Here is an 18,558-nt window from a genome sequence, read left to right on the forward strand (position 1 = left end):
TGACAGGACTACCTACTGTTAATGTTCTCTTACATTTAAACAAGACCTTTTCAAAACAGCACTTTAGATAAGTTGATCAAAAATGCAGGTATAAAGTGTAAATACGAAAACATATAAAATGTAGTGTTTCCAGTGACACGGATAGCTTTTGCAAATACTAGGAGAACTTTTTTCATGGTTTGAAGGGCATTCAACATGTCTTAAGGGAGCTGGGCTCTCTGCAAATTTTCCAAATACACAGCAAGAATGGAACAGGTTGCAAGCTTAGTGTTTATTGATTCCTTGAGTTTTGCTTCCTTTCAGCTTATCTCCCTGCCTTTGACATGCAGTTTCTTTCCCCACTCATATTGTATGTGCTCCGTGCTTTTTTTCCCTTGTATAAATGTTGAATAATAACTGCTTAAAATCTGTGAGGGGGAGATAGGCTCAGTGTTTTTTTGTCTCACAAAGCACACAAAGCTGACTGAAATCCTCCCGTGCTCCTCCTTGCAATGTTTTGTCATCTGTCAGATGCAATAATACATGAATGTGTCTAAAGATATCACTGTATAATCAGCGATGCACCAGGGAATTAATTTCCATGAAAAGCACTTTAAAGCTGACACTCATGGTCGAGACCGGGCTTCGAGAGGAAAAGAAAAAAAAAAGAAATATTAAAGATGCTTTGTTGTCTTTCTGATCACAAAATATACTTTTAGGCAACTTATATATATATATATATATATACACACCAGATTGCTCAATCCAATGCTTTCTTGTGGGGAATCCAAGTATAGATACATACAGAAGATTTTGTCTGTGGGGTCATCTGATGCAAAACCAAAGCCAAAATGATTGGTGGCTAGGTGGCTCACTTCACTGGTGCGTTTGACCTTTTTGTCAAAGACAGAACCAAGCAAGGTATGTTTGTTGGAAGAGAGAAAAAAAAGTCAAATAAGTGTGGCAAAAGTGTGTGTTCAATATGAAAAACAAGAGAGTCGGCCAACATGATGGAAAGGAGAAAGGTGGATGTCCTGTGTGTTCAAGAGAACAGATGGAAAGGGAGTAAGGCTTATAGATTGGGAGCAGGTTCAAGCTGTTTGATCATAGTGTGAATGGAAAGAATGGAGGAGGAGTGATTCTAAAAGAGGAGTTTGCAAAGAATGTTCTGGAGATGAGGGTGCCTCATAGGGTGATGAGTCTGAGGGATATAATTGGATTATAAACTCAACATATTAAATCATCCTGTATGCTTTTTAGTAATGGGATGTAGTTTATGTCCACTCGTCTAATAATCTTTTAAAGAAATATGTTTACCAAGAAATATTTATTGACATAACTGGTATTGGAAACATTTCCTGTGTATTACCAATCTATAATATAAAACTGCCTTGCTCCAGCTAATGAAGAAGTCTAAAATGGATGAGAATTCATCATAATCATCAAACAGAAGTAGCAAACAAAAATTGCAAATTTGGAAGAAAACTGGTCTTATCATAGCTTGTGTTTAATTATAATACACTCTGTACCAAATGTCCAATAGGTACTATAACAACCAGGAAATGGAAGAGTGAGGAATTCTGTTGGGTTCCTCTGTTAAGCAATAACCTAATGGATATATCTGTTCATTTCTTCTGGCAGACAGGATTAGGCTGCAACTTAATATTTTAATCAAATCAATGAAAAATTCCCCAAACTAATATTTATGCAGAGCAGCACGAAGGAACTTCCAGTTCAACATTTCCAATACCTTCCTATGAGCGTATAGTTTTTAATAGAACAAACGTTTATTATACTATCCAGTCTGCAAACATTTTAATCTAAATTCGCTTTTGACAAACCCAGTTTGCTAAGAATGACTTATATCTGTTGTAGTCTACTTGCAAGTGCTTTATACATGTTTTTTTTAGGTCTTTGTTGATTAGAGAGATTGTAGCTGTAAAGAAGGGTGGGTTCTTGCTCCAGCTAGGAGAGGACAATTATGTAGGAAAATATATTATGGTCTTGTCTGGCCTTTTTTTATTTTTTTTTTAATAAATTGAATAATTTCACTTTTTTGAAAAAAAAATGCCAGCAATTTCCAAAATGCAAATAGGAAAATCAGCTGGGTAGCAAGCAGGCTCTGTAGCTTTATCGTGAGGCATATTAGGAGGGGTATCTTTAAGATTTTAGCAATACTACTCCTCTTATCGATACTGCTTATGGATACTTTCTGTGTGAAAACAAGGAGGGAGGAGACAAACAACAAACTATAAACATAAAACCTTTTATTTTGCAAAAGCTAAAACAAAATATGTTGATTTAATGTCCTTTTTTTCATCAACAATAACAAACCTTTTAAGGTAACAACTTAAATAAACTGCAGTTAGCACCAAAATACAGTGAAAATCAAATGGCCTCCTCACTTCAAAGAACAATAACAGTGGAAATGAAAATACACTGTGTTGTATTTTAATTCATTTTACATAGTATGCTATGTGATTTATAAATACTGAGGCACAATCTGAACTTTCAGCCTATTGATATTATATGACTATTTTTTTTACAGTATTGGTAGCCATATTTTTTTCCTCCCTACTTTTTATTGAAATTTCATGCACTTATCTTTATCTTATCTTTCGTTACGTGTTCCAGGTGTGTACGACTTGCGTACACACCTGTAGAAACAATAGCAGTGCTAGACATCTCACTTGGACAGTTAAATGCCGCGCACCTGTCCACTAGAATAGGATGTATTTTGGCATTATGTTTAGACAGGTTGTTACAGGTTTTTGTCGTTACATCTGAGACAGTGTCTGCATCTACTTTGAAAAAATGCAGCCAAACTTCAGAACTTTTTGCTTGCAGCTGCTCTGCAATCTGCGTGCATTTGTTGTCACTGTCAGCGGAGGAATACGTGCATGAGAGCGCGTGCCCCGTGAGTAGCCCCTCCCATGCACACTGGAACAGGATCAGCAGAAAGAGAGAGATGGGCTGTCTTTGTAAACCAAATCCAAACAAAGTGGTGCACGCCATGTCCACACCTCTACACTGGCGCCATTAAGCAATAACTATAAGGCTGAAACTTGTTGGTCAGGTAAAAATTGATGATGTGGCACTGGTACTACATTCCTATAAGCAGCAGAACTTTATGAAGCCTCATGAATTTAAACACTCTACTGTCAAAGCTCAAACCTTCATAGAAATATAAGTATAGAATTATAGAATGAAGACAAAGATTATACTAGTGATTGAAGATTTATGTAAGTTTTGCAAGCTGAATGCATTCTGTACAGGAGATGTGGCTCGGAGAAGACTGATTTACAATAGTTTTCATCCAATCAGGATGCAGAACATAATTAGCTGTAAGTTGCTGTAATTAGCTGCGAATATTTTGCAAAAGTGAAGAGTGACCCGTGTTATACCTAGGGACCACTATACATTAATTCCAGCTGTACTAAGTCTGTCAAGTTCCAGGCCAAGTAACAGGTTGAAGTCACCTCCTATGATGTGCCAAAAGGGATTTAAAGATGTTTTGAGAGAATGAGGGGTTATCATCATTGGAAATGCAGCAAGTACTATTTTGAACTGATATGTTGATGTGTACATATCTGCCATTGCCTTTATATCATTCAAGTAATTTAGGACTTCTGGTATTTTGGCTCAGAACCAAGCACACATATCAAGTAATGACACTAAGTGTAGACATTACTTCACTGAATGCAAGTTAAGTTGGTAAACTGCTGTTTTTTTGTCTGGGTCTGTGCCCGTCTGTCCATTTTCTCAAACATACCCATGTGTGATCTGACATGCATGCAGAAGCACCATGCCCTTGTTGACTGTGTGTCTCCTGAGTGTGTAAACTCACTACTGTATGTCTTCTGTGCAAAGCTATGTGGAACATGCACAATGCGGCCAATACATGTGTATCAGAAAACAATTTACCTCCAGAGTACTTGGCTCTGAAAGAGAGGGAAAGGGGGAGGGTAGAGAAACACAAATGGGAATACAAATGGAAGAAGAGGGAAGAAAATACAAACAGAATACAAACCCATAGACGAAAAGACGGCGTTATTTGACAGAGAATGAAGGCGTTGAGTTGTTTTTGATCCATTGATCAATTTGTGCATATATTTTAAAAAGAATTGTAAATGTTTTGCTTTTCCTTGTGGCATCTCCTTTCATGGGTTGCCATGAAGTGCCAGGGAGTGAATCACCCCACGATTCAAACATGTCATTTGAATGCCCTTCCTGATCCAACTCTTTATCCAGATCAGCACATGGAAACTTTATAAAGGGACCCTTGCTTTGAGAAGTGGTAGTTCCCCAATAAAGAGATATGCAAGCCGAATACAAGCTCAGTTTCTGAGATCAAGCTTGGGCTTAGTGGCCGGTTAGCTGCACTAAAATGACTAGTGGAGGTGGCATATGTATTTATATTGAATCAACATCACCTGATAATACGGTTCAGACGAGCCTGAGTGTAGAGCTGATTGTTGACATACTGTGTGTCCACAGAGATCACCGTTGAGGTTTCAGCCTGAACGAAGCTCTTATTAATCGAGAAACGGATGTTTTTATTACCTCATGTAGCTCAGCAGGCGAAAATTAGATGTTCAATCCATTTTATATTCTGTCTAATGTCATTTTTTGGATTGAATGTATCACAGCATGCGGGGCGTGTTCAAGAACATGCTTAGCGCAAGTTCTTGGTCTCGTTTTTTAGCATATGGCGTTTACACTGGACTGTCAGGACCAGATACTAGCGTATGTACTCGCAGTTGGAAGGGGCTTGGTGCAGAAGGTTAAAAAGTGCAAATATTGCAAATCTTGTTTTAGGCTTTTTCTTTCACAGCTTTATTCCAATTTAAGAAAGACTTATATAATTCCAGCCTGGCACAAACCAAAATTATTAATTTCTCCTTCATGATCACTTTTCTAATTGTTGGTTCTTCCAAAAATGAAAAAGGACACTGTTTAAATGTCTACCAAATCCTAGTCCTTTATTGGTCAAGGTTCCACTAGTTTGGCTTTCAGCATGCGTTCAATGGTCACAAGTTTTGTTGATAGAGCCCAAAAATTAACTTAGATACCTGCATAGCGACGGATTAACAGGGGAGTTTTGAACACAGAAGCCTGAAACACATATATGTACCTGTTTACATAGGCTTTTTATTAAAAGTGGTTGCTTTAACGCGGCGGTAGCATCAGGAGGATTCACTGTAGATTGTCTGGTTTTGTTAAACATAAGTGGAAAGGAAAAAAATAGTGGGATAGATTAAGTTTGGAGTTTGAAACCCTTCACAGATTTGGATGTCAAGCTAATTTATGTCCTTCTTTGCTACTTTTCAGGGAGTTTGGAAGATGGAAGGTGAACAATTTAGCAGTGGAAAGAAGAGATTTCTTGGAGTCCCAGTTACCGCTGACACCAGAGTTTGTCAGGAATATTCGACTGCTTGGCCGCAGGCCGACAACCCAGATGATCACTGACAATCTGATCAAGAAGTATGGAACCCACTTCCTGCTGTCAGCTACATTGGGAGGTAAGAAAAAAAAAAAAAAAAATTTCACTAAGGCGTTTTTGAGTTATTTGTTATTGTGCTAAAATGCACAAGACTTTAGGGAGCTCTTCTTCACATGCAAAAGTCTGAGGGAATAGTGAAACTCCATGTACCTTACACTGCAATTCCAACACCGTTAAGCACTTTGTAAACTGTCAAAGTAAAAAGGCATTACATTAATGCGAGACATTTACAATTCTGGGTGACTGATTCTTTTCGCACCATTTACTTTCAGCTTTTTCCTTCACTCTTTCAGCTTTGAATGCATGCACTCTGCACCAACAATGGGGACAAATTCAGATGGCTCTGATTTTTAGAGCAGTTGTCTTTTGATTTCAAACAGATACAGACAGAGGCAACCTTCACAGTTTAAGTGAGCATCCATCAATTTTCCTGAGCGAGATGAAAATTGCTGCTGGCAGATTTTATCAGCTGCAGCTACCGAGGTAATTAGGTCCAATTCTAGTAGTTTTGCTGAAGCCGTCTCCCTGCTAAGCATATCCCATCACTATATGATTCTGGTGGAAGATGCAGGAATAAAGGGGGCATTGTTCTGGAGAAGAGCTAGTTAGTCCAAGTGTTATATTGCAACCACAGAGGGGAAAATATGCTTGAAGGAATTACCTCTTTCACAGATGATGTAGGCTTAAGGGCAGTATACGGTTTGTGATGATAAAAGCTGTTCGAATTCGCTCCACCAGGTGTTCCATATGGTAACAGATGGGGTTGGCACATTACAGCAATTCGCTCAGAGTAACCGAATAACACAGTGAAACATAATTTAATGCTACAAAACGGGCAAAATCTGCATTTTGTTGATTTATGACTGCATAAAAAAGTCATAACAATATTAGTTGTGCTCCTGGAAAGTTGGTTTATTTACAACTTTTGCAAAAAATAAGTAAAAATAATAATAACAATAATAATTTGGAATAGCATAAAATTAATTGGAAATCACTCAAATGTAATATCGTATAACATGCCATCCAAATCTTATGTGAGCTTTTAAAAAAGGTTAGCAGTGGTGAGTAGATGCATCTACCCTTCCAGGTTGCTGAGCTAATGCAGCTCTCTTTGGCTCTTAGCCAGCGCTTAGTGTTATGAAAAAATAAGAATGAGAAGTTTTCCTGGGGTCTTTGCCAGAGAAGTGCCTTCATAGCTCTGGATAGATTGCTACCACACCCAGAAAACATATGGAGTTAATGAAATTAATAAATAGATCGCAATATTAAGACCGTGCCCCTTCAGCCACTGAGCGAGGGAAGCAGCAGGCAGAAAAATGGCTCCAAAGCATTAAGACTGCATTATTATGAGAAAGATGATGTGCAGTGTCTTTGGGACTCTTAGTATCCCGAGATGTATGAGCAGCTAACTGCTATGAGTGGCTTTGGATAAGACAAGGCGCAGCTTATCCTAATTGTGGTTGAGTGGCCTTATGCTTCTGAGATGCCTCCACAGGATGACCTGGGATAATGGAATTTTGCATTCCTTTTTAACAGAGGACAGAAAATTCAGTGTGAAAAAAGTCAGCTTGTTATCATTACTTTTGACTATAAATGGAAGAAAAAATACTCAAACCATTTATTTTACTATTTATTACCATCTTGAAATTATAAGGACATCCCGTTTTTACTATATTAGTCAATTCTGCTTAACTGGGTCCCTGTGTAAAGGGTTATCTCAAATATTAGCTCAGGTCTTAAAAGGTTAAACATAATTTCCTTAACACCTAAACCTTTATTGGAGGACGACATGTAACAAACATCATGTGTTCGCCCACTTTTTGCACACACACTTCAACAATTGGTATTTTGGTGCCAATGCTTTTATATTTTGTGTTTTTTTAAGGGTTCAATCAGCTTTTATTGTTCTAACAGTTGCAATATTTTTGACATCATCAAACAATAATTGTAAGTGGTGGATTTTTCTAGCAGGTAATAAAACACTTTTTTTTTTGAAAATGTGATCCCTAGAATAATTTAACAATGTTTCAGACGGCTGGATTAACACTTTTTAATAACCCTAAAAAATGATCAGAAACAAAAGATAACTATTTTCTTTTAAAGAGAAAAAATATATAATACAAATGCAACTAAACACACACACACAGATTATATATATATATATATATATATATATATATATATATATATATATATATATATGTGGCTGTTAACCAAGAAGATGTTCTCTGACACTTGAACTGTGGAATATTTTACTGTTGCTCATGCTGAGTTACCACAGAAAACCAGTCAAGCCCAATAACCAATTAAAAAATATTTTCTCAGATCAGTGACAAGAAAATGAATCTTGACTGATTATCTGGGAGTATTTCCCTAAAAAAAACATCATAAAATACTGTTGGATATCTCAAAGGGAGGAAATTGGCTCTTGGCAGGAACTCGGATCTTTAATTGCTTAACTCAAAAATAACAAAGCTTAAAATGTGACAAATCTAATAAAGAAAATGTGGCAAAAAAGAAAATTAATGATTGATTAACAGGGAACAATGAACTTTGAAAAATGAAGCATAAATGACTAATAGAAAAAAAATGACTGTGCTGATTAAAAACTGAAACTTTCCATAATCATGGGTACAAACTTAGCAAAAAACTTACAATTGTAACCTCAATGAAATCAAATGACACGAGTAAGGTAAATAAAAAAAGGAAATCAGTAAACTTTATTATTAATATTATCAACACTAAATCAAGTATTCAACATCCTTGATCAGGTGCCTTTTTACTTGGTATGACCTCATAAAAACAAGGACAAATCAAGTATTCTTTTTTTATTCATCAGATTAAAGTATACAATTGCCTCTAATTGCCTCGCTTGCTATTTTTTTTAGCATCTATATTTGTTACTAGCATCTACTCGCTACAATTTAGATTGTAGTAAACAAGAAAAGAAAATGTTGATTTAAGGTTCTGTCCCACTAGGCTGCAATAGCTTTCAAAGACAAACAATATGAAAGAAAATATGGAAATCCTTATCAGTTTTTTTACCCAACTCTAAAGTTTTATATACGCAAATTAGAGCAGAGACTCCCCATGGTTTCAGAAAAATGTTTTGCCCAACAGGTATTTGAAATAGTCATGTCCAGATCTGTCACAAACTACTAATTTGCTCATTTTTCCATGGAAACTAAATGAACAGCTTTTAAAATGTTTTTGAAAACCTGAATCAACTGATTATTTTCATGGCGTTTTTTGTCAAATTGATGTTTTAATTGTGTTAGAAGTCTTGCCCAGTCCTCAGCACAAATGTAAAACATTTTTTCAAACACAATTTTCTGCGTTTTTTTTTTTTTTGTTGTTGTTGGTTGTGTCTTAAACCTATGTTAAAAAAACCTTTAGTGAAGACTGGGGCAGCATCTGCTAAACCCAGTCTAATTGGTTTGTGTGTAGAGGGACAAAAGTTCATATTATTGTCCATTAAGAAGCTCAGGGACTCACGTGCATTTTGGTGAACATAAGACACGTTTGACACAGAAACCTGGTCAGTGTAATGAAGCTAAGTTTGTTTATCAAGCTCCAAACCATAATCCAATTTATTTGAAGGCCATACACAAAAAGTACAAGGAGAGTGTCAAAGGAAAGAAAAAACTTTTTTTTTGTATTTTCACATGTTTTTGTGGCCTTTTCTGATGATGGAGGACAAACAGTATGAATAGAAATTTAAAATGAAGCATTTCTTCAGCTAAATCATTTTGAAGCAGGGGCAGACAAAAAAATGCTGCTGGAAAAAGTGCATATTTGTGACTAAGAAAATACGATGGACATGCCATAAGCTCCCTTTTCTACTCCATTCTGATGTATCCACTTGTAGACGACTAGATCCATGTACGCCTTTGTTTTCTCCATCTGAACTGTGCCTCAAAACTCTACGGCAGGACTATTGCTAGCTATTTTTATAGCACCGGTAATGCAGCTTTGCAAAAACAACAAAACTGCCATAAGCATAATTAAAAGGACTCTAGGAATGATTTTAAATTATTGTAAAACATTATATGTGTGGTTCTTTAAAAGAAAATAAAAAAACAAATACTAAAGCTATTGGATTATGATCAAAATTTTGAAGTTTTTTTTTTCTTAGTTTTTCTAAAACAACAATAAAGGAAAAATTAGCACACAAATATACAAACAACCAGTCACTCAAAATAAATTCTTAAAACTCTTAGTCCCCTGAAAGGCAAGTGTAACTGCAACTTTTCTTTTTTTTCTTTTTTTTTGCCAAATAATGATGTATCCATTTCTTGTTCAACTGTGCAGGAGAAGAAGCCTTAACAATATTTGTCGACAAGCGGAAACTGAGTAAAAAAGCTCCAGAGGTGAGCGATTACTCAGGCAACTCCTCCGCCGTGACCCTGGAAGCTCTGCACCAGCTGGCCGCATCCTACTTCATCGACAGGGAGAGCACTCTGCGCAAGCTGCACCACATCCAGATTGCCTCCACTGCCATCAAGGTAATGCTTCCGAATATTCTGTTCAGAGTTCTCGGAGCGCAATCAAGTACAGTGATTAATAACCATTTCACAGTGTTTGACCTTCAGTAAATCATCCATTATATCATCCTGCTCTACATCATAATGCAAACATAGACAGGTGCTGGTCTACTCTGAGCAGAAAATCTCATGCTACCACTTTTTGATGAATCTTCAGATTTGAAAAAGACTAATAAAAATATAAACTGAGCACTAAAATACAGTATATTCAGGCAGGGCACAGGTTTGTCGCCAACTGATACTGGTTGGAAGAGGTTTGGTGAAAAATGGCGAAAACTATATTGTGTGGGACCATATAGTGCCCTGAATTTTAAAAGAAATTTGGACAAGATGGTCACTACTTTTCTTTTATTCTTCTAAACGCCAGACATGATGTCACCAATTTCACAAAGTGAAAATCAAATCAATACAAACATTTCATGACGTCTGTTCATGACTCCACTGTGTTCTGAAGATGAAAATGTAAATGCTTTATTGACAAAATGACATTTAAGCACGCTTTTTTTCTCAAAAATGTTCAACCACTATGCATTGTAGTCCATATTTGCTCATGTAGTGAGCATCGATACATGCACATTTTTTTAGAAAGGGTACTAGGAAATTTCTAGGGCACTTTTGGAATGGTAGAGTCAGACACTACTAGAAATTGGTGAACACACTGTATAGTGCACTATATAGCGAGTAGGGAAGGAATTCCTGATTGGTCAAAGTTCAAATGGTTTAACTTTCAATGCATTTTCTTTGGCTGTGTGTGTTTTTTTTTTTTTACGTAGAGCCTGAAAACAGACTTAAAAATGTATGTAGCGGCACATGAGTGTAAGACTTTTGAATGTCGAAGCCCAAAATGTGCATATACTACTGTTTATGTAGACTTTAATTTCAAATGTGCTCAAACTCCGAGCCCAGTAGCATTACACAATAAATTGTGCAATATTTTGTCGTTGAGCAAAAACCAGAGATTGGAAGTTGTTCTGACAACTCAGAATTGAAGGAATAGTGTTTAAAAATACATTCAATTAAAAATAAGCAATGTAATGAAGGACTTCTGGATCAGGAATTATTGTCATAAAACAATTAAACATATTCAAATTACTTAAAGCACCAAATACAAAATAAGCATCAGTCACTTTTTAAAACATTTTTAGTAACATTTTGGCCCAGTTTGAATTCTTCCCCCCTCCCTAGCCCTTGTCCGTTCTCCTTCATCTGGCCGTCCAAACAGAATGTTATACAAAAGTAGTCTCTAATATTTCAGCCGTTACTTTCGTTCGATGACGTCATCAATAATTACCGGTCCACTAGAGTTAGCGCGGAGCTTCTAGCGCTTGAATCTACAGAACAAGAGTGGTTTATAACTTTTAATAACTAAATTTAAGTTTAAAATAATGTAAAAATTCAACAATTTGGTTTAGAATGAAGATTGAGATTTCAAATAAAAAAACAAAAAACAAATCAATTCTGCATATGTAGTTAAAAATGAAATTCAACTGACATTCCGTAAACCAATAAACCTATTCATGCAAAGGAAACATTCAAGGTCAATTTGCAAATTAAACCTTAAAAAGATATCTTAGTGTGATTTTCCGTTGCAGAATTGTATTTTTTCACATTAAATTAAAATAGAGGATTATGTTCTTTATCAGCCTGCTTGTGTTAAGATTGGATCTTCAGCTGCCGTGAGCACATCCATGCTGCAGAAAGCAATGTGATGAGCACATATGGTGGGGGGAAGATAAATGAGTCCTGTGAAACACGGCGGGTGACAGCTTCCTGCCTCTGGTTGTCACCTTTAGGTGGCACAGGGGTAATAAGGTGGTAGAGAGGAGGACGAGCGTTCTCCGTGCCTTTTCCACTTCTTGAGAAGTGTGCCGTTTGTGTAGCTTTCCGTGTTGAATCAGTATCCCTGTACTAATACCATCGCTCTACATTCTGTTTGTTTTGGGGATTGAATGCTCCAGCCCAGGCGGCCGCAGCGGTTGATGCTTCCGTCTGTTCCACCGCTTGAAAAATTAAGGATTTTTTCTGTAGCAACAGACAGGAAGAGTGGAGGTGAGAGTGTGCTTTCATGCACCAAAGGCTGTCATTTGGTGTGACTGACAGGTGGGAAGAGACTCACCCTTCATCAGGGGGAAAGTGAGTGAAAGGAGAGACAGATTCGCCCTCAGACGCACATTCTTTCCACAAAGCGATGACCCGCAGAGTAACAGAACAGATTGCACCCCTGCATGAATTTGAAATCAAACGAGTTCAGGAATGAATGAGCAAGGTTGTTGATCCAGTACCCCCGAGCTGTCACTATCCAAAGGGAAAAATGAAGGTCATTTCTGAGACAAAGCTGAGTTTTTCCTGTGATGTATTGAAGGGATTTTGGTTTTCTTAAAGGAGTGAGTACACATAGCACAGCCTGTTTGTTTGAGTGATGACTGCAGTACATTTGAAAGAAGAGGGTTTTTGTTACACTTACATAATTTTCTATTCTGAGGCAGCATTTATATAGCCACTTTTTTCCAAGCTAAGTGATCAACATAGAGCCAGACTTGACTGAGGAAACAGCAGAAGCTTCTGATCTCAAGTTATCTCCTTGTAGACAAAGGATGGCTTAGTTAAACTCTTATAATAGCAAATGCACTTCGTAACTCACTAGGGTTGTGTATCTTTCCCTTTCACAAGATTCAATATGCATACATGCTTTATAAATCAATACACAAAAGATTTAACTAACTCTGTGGCAATACAATGCAATTCGATTCTTTTACCTAAATCAGGGGGTTTGCAATCTTTAACACTAAAAGAGCCATTTGGTCCAGTTTCTACAGACCAAAACCCAGTGTGAGCCACTATGTTTATAAAATTATTATTTAACTATGTTTTTGTGACCTTCAATTTTAAAATACGGCTTTAAACATTTACAATTGTTGAATTTTAAAAGTATTATATTTTTCTACATGACAAATTTGGCTTATTTTTATGATTAGCACCATAAAAGTTAATTTCAAAATAAAATATAATCTGTATCAAATCAGATCCTCCTGTTGCAGGAGATTTACTTAAACTAAGAATACGGAAAAAGTCAAACATGATATTTTCATTTTTTCTTCATTAATACATTTCCATTGTTAATGCAAAATGAATACATAGACATACAGTACATGCAATTAAACTATTGAAGAAAATTGTCTCTTAACAGCAACTAAGATCTGTTGTGCAGCAGAATAGAAGAATAAGTACTTTACATTTACTCTAATAATAGTAGATTAAAGTTTTATCATTTTGCTCAGTTATCTGACATGTTAAAAAACTAACCATAGATGCCAAAACTTAATAAACGCTAAAACAAATGAACCAAAATAATATTAATAAAAAAGCTATTATTCAAATTATTTGCATCAGCCAAATAGCCACAAAAGAGGGATAAAAGAGCCACTAGGTTGAAGACCATTGACCCAAATTAATCTACATATTTATTTTTCATTTAGAATTAAAAATATAAATGGTAAGACCTTATGACAAATAAGCTATTTTGTTTTTTGGCACTTTTTACTTAAAGAAAGAGGTAACTGTTGACATGGAAATAGCAAGTGACCAAGAAAACCTTTTAAAGAAAAACCTCAGTTACACATTTATTCAATATCATATACTGGTGTCAAGCTAACCAATACATGATAGCTACACAATCAATTTGAAGGTTTTTTTCAAATGCAATTAGCACTTTAAATGTGACAGAAAGCTAAAACTTAATATCCTTTCTATATCTGAAGCTTGATTTACCAAGATCTCTAATAAAGCACCAACTCAAATAGATTTGAAGATGCTACTTGTATGGAGTTAGCAGGTGATCAACTCAGAATACTTGCACAATTTATAAGGCAAAAGAATGTTGCAAAAATGAGAAAGAGAGGGGTTCAATCGTTGTAACATCAAGCTAAGAAGCAGGGCAGAAAGGATCCAAGCGCAAAATGAAAATTGACCTGATGGAAATGGAGATTTTACTGGAGAAGGCAAAATGTAATGAGCTCCAGCAAATACATCTACAGTAAGTTTCACCACAATAGCCAAAAAGAAGTGTTCAAAATGTAACCCTGCAAATTGTTACCAATCTTTTTTTTTTGTTGTTTTTGTTTTTTGTTTTTTTTATAGATTTGTGAATAGTTGTCTCTAGTGGCGACTTTTCTAAATATTTGTTTTGATTTAACATCCATGGCTCATGTGGAGGGCTGTCAGTTTTAGCTGGCTATAGCACAGTCGCTTTAGGAAAAGGGAAGAGTGCACAGAACACTGAAATAGATGAATGCATGGTAAACTACAAAAGCTGGGGATAGAAACACATGCTATTGACAGTTTTAATTACCAACAACTGGCTCCATATCAGCTCTTAACTTATCCAAAATTGCCAAGATTGCAACACTGGTGAGGTAATATGTCTCATTAATCTTTGCCTGGGTTATAGTATTTACACCAGTAGAAAAGCTGCACTCTCATCGCTTTTAGTGATGTATATGTCTGCTTGTTGCAATAATAACTGTAGCTACTTGTGCATAAAGTCGTGGCGGTTAACACCTGCCTTTCAGACATGTTGGATGAAGATGCCAAACCAGCTGCCCTAAACCTGTTTTGGATTTGATTAATCAGATTGCGGGTGCCACCTCAATCTGTTTGCATGTACAGTACCCCTCCCACATTGAGACATATTCTGCTGGAAAGCCCTTTATTGCACGGCAAATACACTAAATGGATTTTACATACTGATTTGGCTGTTTACCAGACCATGTATAAAACTATAGAAGAGTACACTCTTGATGTTTGTTCCTTTATATCAGTCAGAATCAGTACCAGTGACCATGTTCATGTGTGTAGATCTATCTTTTAAACTGTTTAATTCTCACCAACGCACTCAACAGATTCAGAAATAGCATCTGGTTCAAAAGCTTGTAGGCATGGGTATCCCAGTGGGGGGTCAGAGGTCAATGCTAGTAGGAGACTCAGGATAGCAAGAATTGTAGGATATTGAGAGTTAGTTTTGCAGGACAGATGCACTGATTCCCTTTTGAGGTTTCATTTTGAATTTTTCAGATGTTCTTAAATATGTTGAATGAACAAAATTTCCAGTTATCTTCATTCTACAGCATTTAAGTATCATTGCTTGGTAAGAAGGGCTGTTTGGGGGTGTAGTGGTTGGCACTCTCGCCTCCCACTGAGAGGGGCTGTATCCTTTCTGTGTGGAGTTTGCACCTTCTCCTTGAGCATGCGTGGGTTTTCTCCAGGTGCCACGCTTCCTCCAATAGTCCAAAAACATGCTTCATTGATGTATTTACATTTTCTGTAAGTGTGAGAACGTGCATATTTGTTGGCCCTGCTACAGACTGCGTACATTTGCCTTTATCCAACAGTTGCTGGGATAGGCTCCAGCAACCCTGTGACCTTGACAAGGATTGAGCAGGTTCAGAAAATAGATGGCTGTAAAAAAAAAACAAAAAAACAAAAAAAAGATTAGGAAGGGTTTTTTTTTACTTTTTTTTTTTCAGTTTATATATATTTAAAATTCTAGCGACAAAAGAGAGCGATTATTTGAAAGGGAAATTTAAAACTTCCACAAACGCTTTAAAAAAGGAAAATTATCTCAACCAAAAACATAGTTACTGTAAGTTGTCATTCTAAGATAGTAAAAATACTTGTCTCTAGTTGAAACACTTTAAATCTTGCAGTTGTATTTGTTTAAAAAAATCCTCTTGCAGAAGTACTGCAACACTGAAGTTAAGTGTATTTTTAACAAAATTAAAATCTAAGAACAGGAGATCGGAGGATGTCTCGATCAGGTTTTTTGGTGCCCGATCCGATTCCAAATCATTAGGTTTTAATTTCTAAAACAGTGTCCCAAACTAATATTTTTGTAACACATTTAGGAAATTAACACATTTAATAAACATATTTAGGTGTTTCCCTATTTTTTTTTTCCATTAACAATCGTTTGCTATTAAAAATCTAAACAGATCACTTTTGTGAAGTAATTTTAACAGTCAAGTAATAATAGTGCAATTATCAATTTGAAAGAAATTAACAATTTAGTTATTTCGATGAAAATTAGTCATTTGTGTCTTTAGCTTTAATATCTTTGAAACTACTGTTTTAACCAAATGTGATTCCTATCTTTATTTAAAAATCAAAAAATTATTACTGAAGTTGTTGCATTATGAATTAATGATGAATCGTCTCTCTGTCGGCAGCAGAGAGCTTAACAATAAAAAAAAACAAAAACCCAAACTTTTTTCTGTTGGAATGCCTTTGTTGGTTGTTTTTTGTGTTCGGACAGACCAATACAGACACTTGCTGTCAGTTTAAAAACATTTTCAAGAGTTATTAATCCCGCAAGTGTGAATCTATGAAAAATATGCTTAATATATAAAGCGCTTATCATAAGGCTAAATAACATCGCTGATAGTGATCGGGAGACAACATCCGATATCGATTGAGTCATCAAACCAAGTGATCGGGCTCATGTTCAAACATGTGATTGGATCAGGAAATTCTTTCAAAATATTCTCAATTTCAAAGACAGACGGAGATCTATTGGTCTGAAAGACTTGGGCTGGAATATAGCAAAAATGTGAAAAGAATATTTCCCTTCAGGCCTTCGTCAGCATTTGTAATTTAACCCCTTTATGCCAGAATTTATTTCCAATTATATACAAAATAATGCTAAATTTAGTTGAGTCCTTGATTTTAATGGTACATTGCTAATAAGTGAAATATGGGGTGAGAGGATTACACTGACAATTTAAAATATTTAGCTGCATAGTTGTGTGTCTGGATTTTGGTTATCTCTTTATATCAAAGTATTAAGAAATAATGAAAAAACTTTTCATTTTTTTTTTTTTTTTTTTCTGACAAGTTCTACTTTTGAGCAGCATCTGTGATATTCTCATGAGAGTTCTAGTTTAAGCTCAACAAAGAGAATCAACATATTTTTAGAGAAGGACTTGATTCATATTTGACATTTATTCACATTTATTCATGCAAATATGTTTAATAGAAACATGGTAAGAAAAAATAAAACAATGTGAACCATTACAAAAAGCTTGACTTTCAAGTGAAAATGGAGTGAAAAAGATTTAATTTGTATTCTTAAGTATTTAATTGGATTATTGCTATTTTTTAAGACATTAGTCTCTATAAAAACTTTTTGGTGTCAGCAGAAACTGAGATGCAAATACCTTTTTAGAAAGCGTCTGCAACCATCGATTGATTATTATGCCTGGGGAAATCAGGCACATGAACATGCATAAAATTCAAGCTGAGATTTATAAAAGCAGAACGATAAGCACGCACGTCTCTATGTAAAGCCGATAAGAAGATGTAGCATGCACATTTCTGCTTCTGCGCTTTCACGGTTGCACTTATGACTCCACAGTTTTATGTATGTGGCTGCTTCACTATAAAAAAAAAAGTGAAAGAAGACACCAAACAGAAAAGGGAATTTGTTTTGTCACTTCTCTATCTCATAAAGGTGGCTCATAATGTCCTAATAAGTATTCTTAATATACAGAAATGTATCAATAGTGAATAGCAGCTTGTAAGCAGAACGGAAATTGAATGTTCTCCTCATCAGTCAGTGTATTTGCCATATGGCTTATCATACGACATATCAAATTATTCTTTTTTATGGTTTTAATATTCATGTGGACTTGAAGCATTGTTTCTCATTTCCTTAAACTCATAACACGATAAAATCCCTCAAAAAGGCAGCAAGAGATGTCTAGTATACACACATCTACTGTATATATGTGTGTGAATATGAAAAAAAAAATACTCTAGTTTTCGTTTTTTACCTCATAAAAGGATATTTGATCATCCTTTGAGCATTTATTTTTGGATAATACCATTAGAAGGTGCAGAGTATACCTCTACTTGGAGCAGCAGTCTTATGAGTTCCTGAGCCCTTCAGCCCTTTATGATGGTGTTACTGATCGACTGACCCTCATCGTCTCGCCTCATCCATCTGTCGCTTTACACCAACTGTCCTCTGACAAGCCTGACCAGGACAAATCACTGAACGGCATACGGCGCCCCACAAGCACAAAGAGAGAAAAATGAGATCCGGTTGGACGCTCCTCGGCTCCGAAAATGGAGAACGCTGAAATAAGACCTCTTCTTGCAAATGAAGTGGAAAAGGGGATTTTTATTGGAAGGGCCTTTGTTGTAAAAGGTCAATCAAAACTTTTTCAATCAATCCGTGTGCAAATAATAATAATAGAAAAAACAAAAAGCAAAATAGGAAATAAACAGAGCGTTCTTGCATAAAAGTGACTGCAGCAGAGCACTCTTACAGCAGTTTAGTGAAACCCAAATGAGTTTACCCCACTTTAAATTCCTCTCACATTCATAAGCACAGTCGATTATGTAAAAAGAAAAAAAAAAGCTGCTTTGTTTTAATGCAACAGTGGAGAACATTAACATTGCACGAGGAACATTTCCTTTGGCTCATAAAACAAAGTATTTTTTAAAGAGATATCATTGTGAGGAAATCTAACTTATCTC

General features: G+C 35.9%; 1 protein-coding gene across 1 annotated transcript in view; it reads left to right on the forward strand.

The window, feature by feature from the left end:
* The window catches only part of LOC112150300 (BMP/retinoic acid-inducible neural-specific protein 3), a gene marked incomplete in the record, with an annotated part of 77,439 nt that overhangs the window by 38,916 nt on the left and 19,965 nt on the right, over nt 1-18,558 (forward strand). The window contains 2 exon segments of the mRNA XM_024278487.2: nt 5,311-5,501; nt 9,794-9,987. Of these exon segments, the coding sequence (XP_024134255.1) occupies nt 5,311-5,501; nt 9,794-9,987 (385 nt within the window).

This window comes from Oryzias melastigma, linkage group LG4 (genome assembly GCF_002922805.2).
Source record: "Oryzias melastigma strain HK-1 linkage group LG4, ASM292280v2, whole genome shotgun sequence".
NCBI lineage: Eukaryota > Metazoa > Chordata > Actinopteri > Beloniformes > Adrianichthyidae > Oryzias > Oryzias melastigma.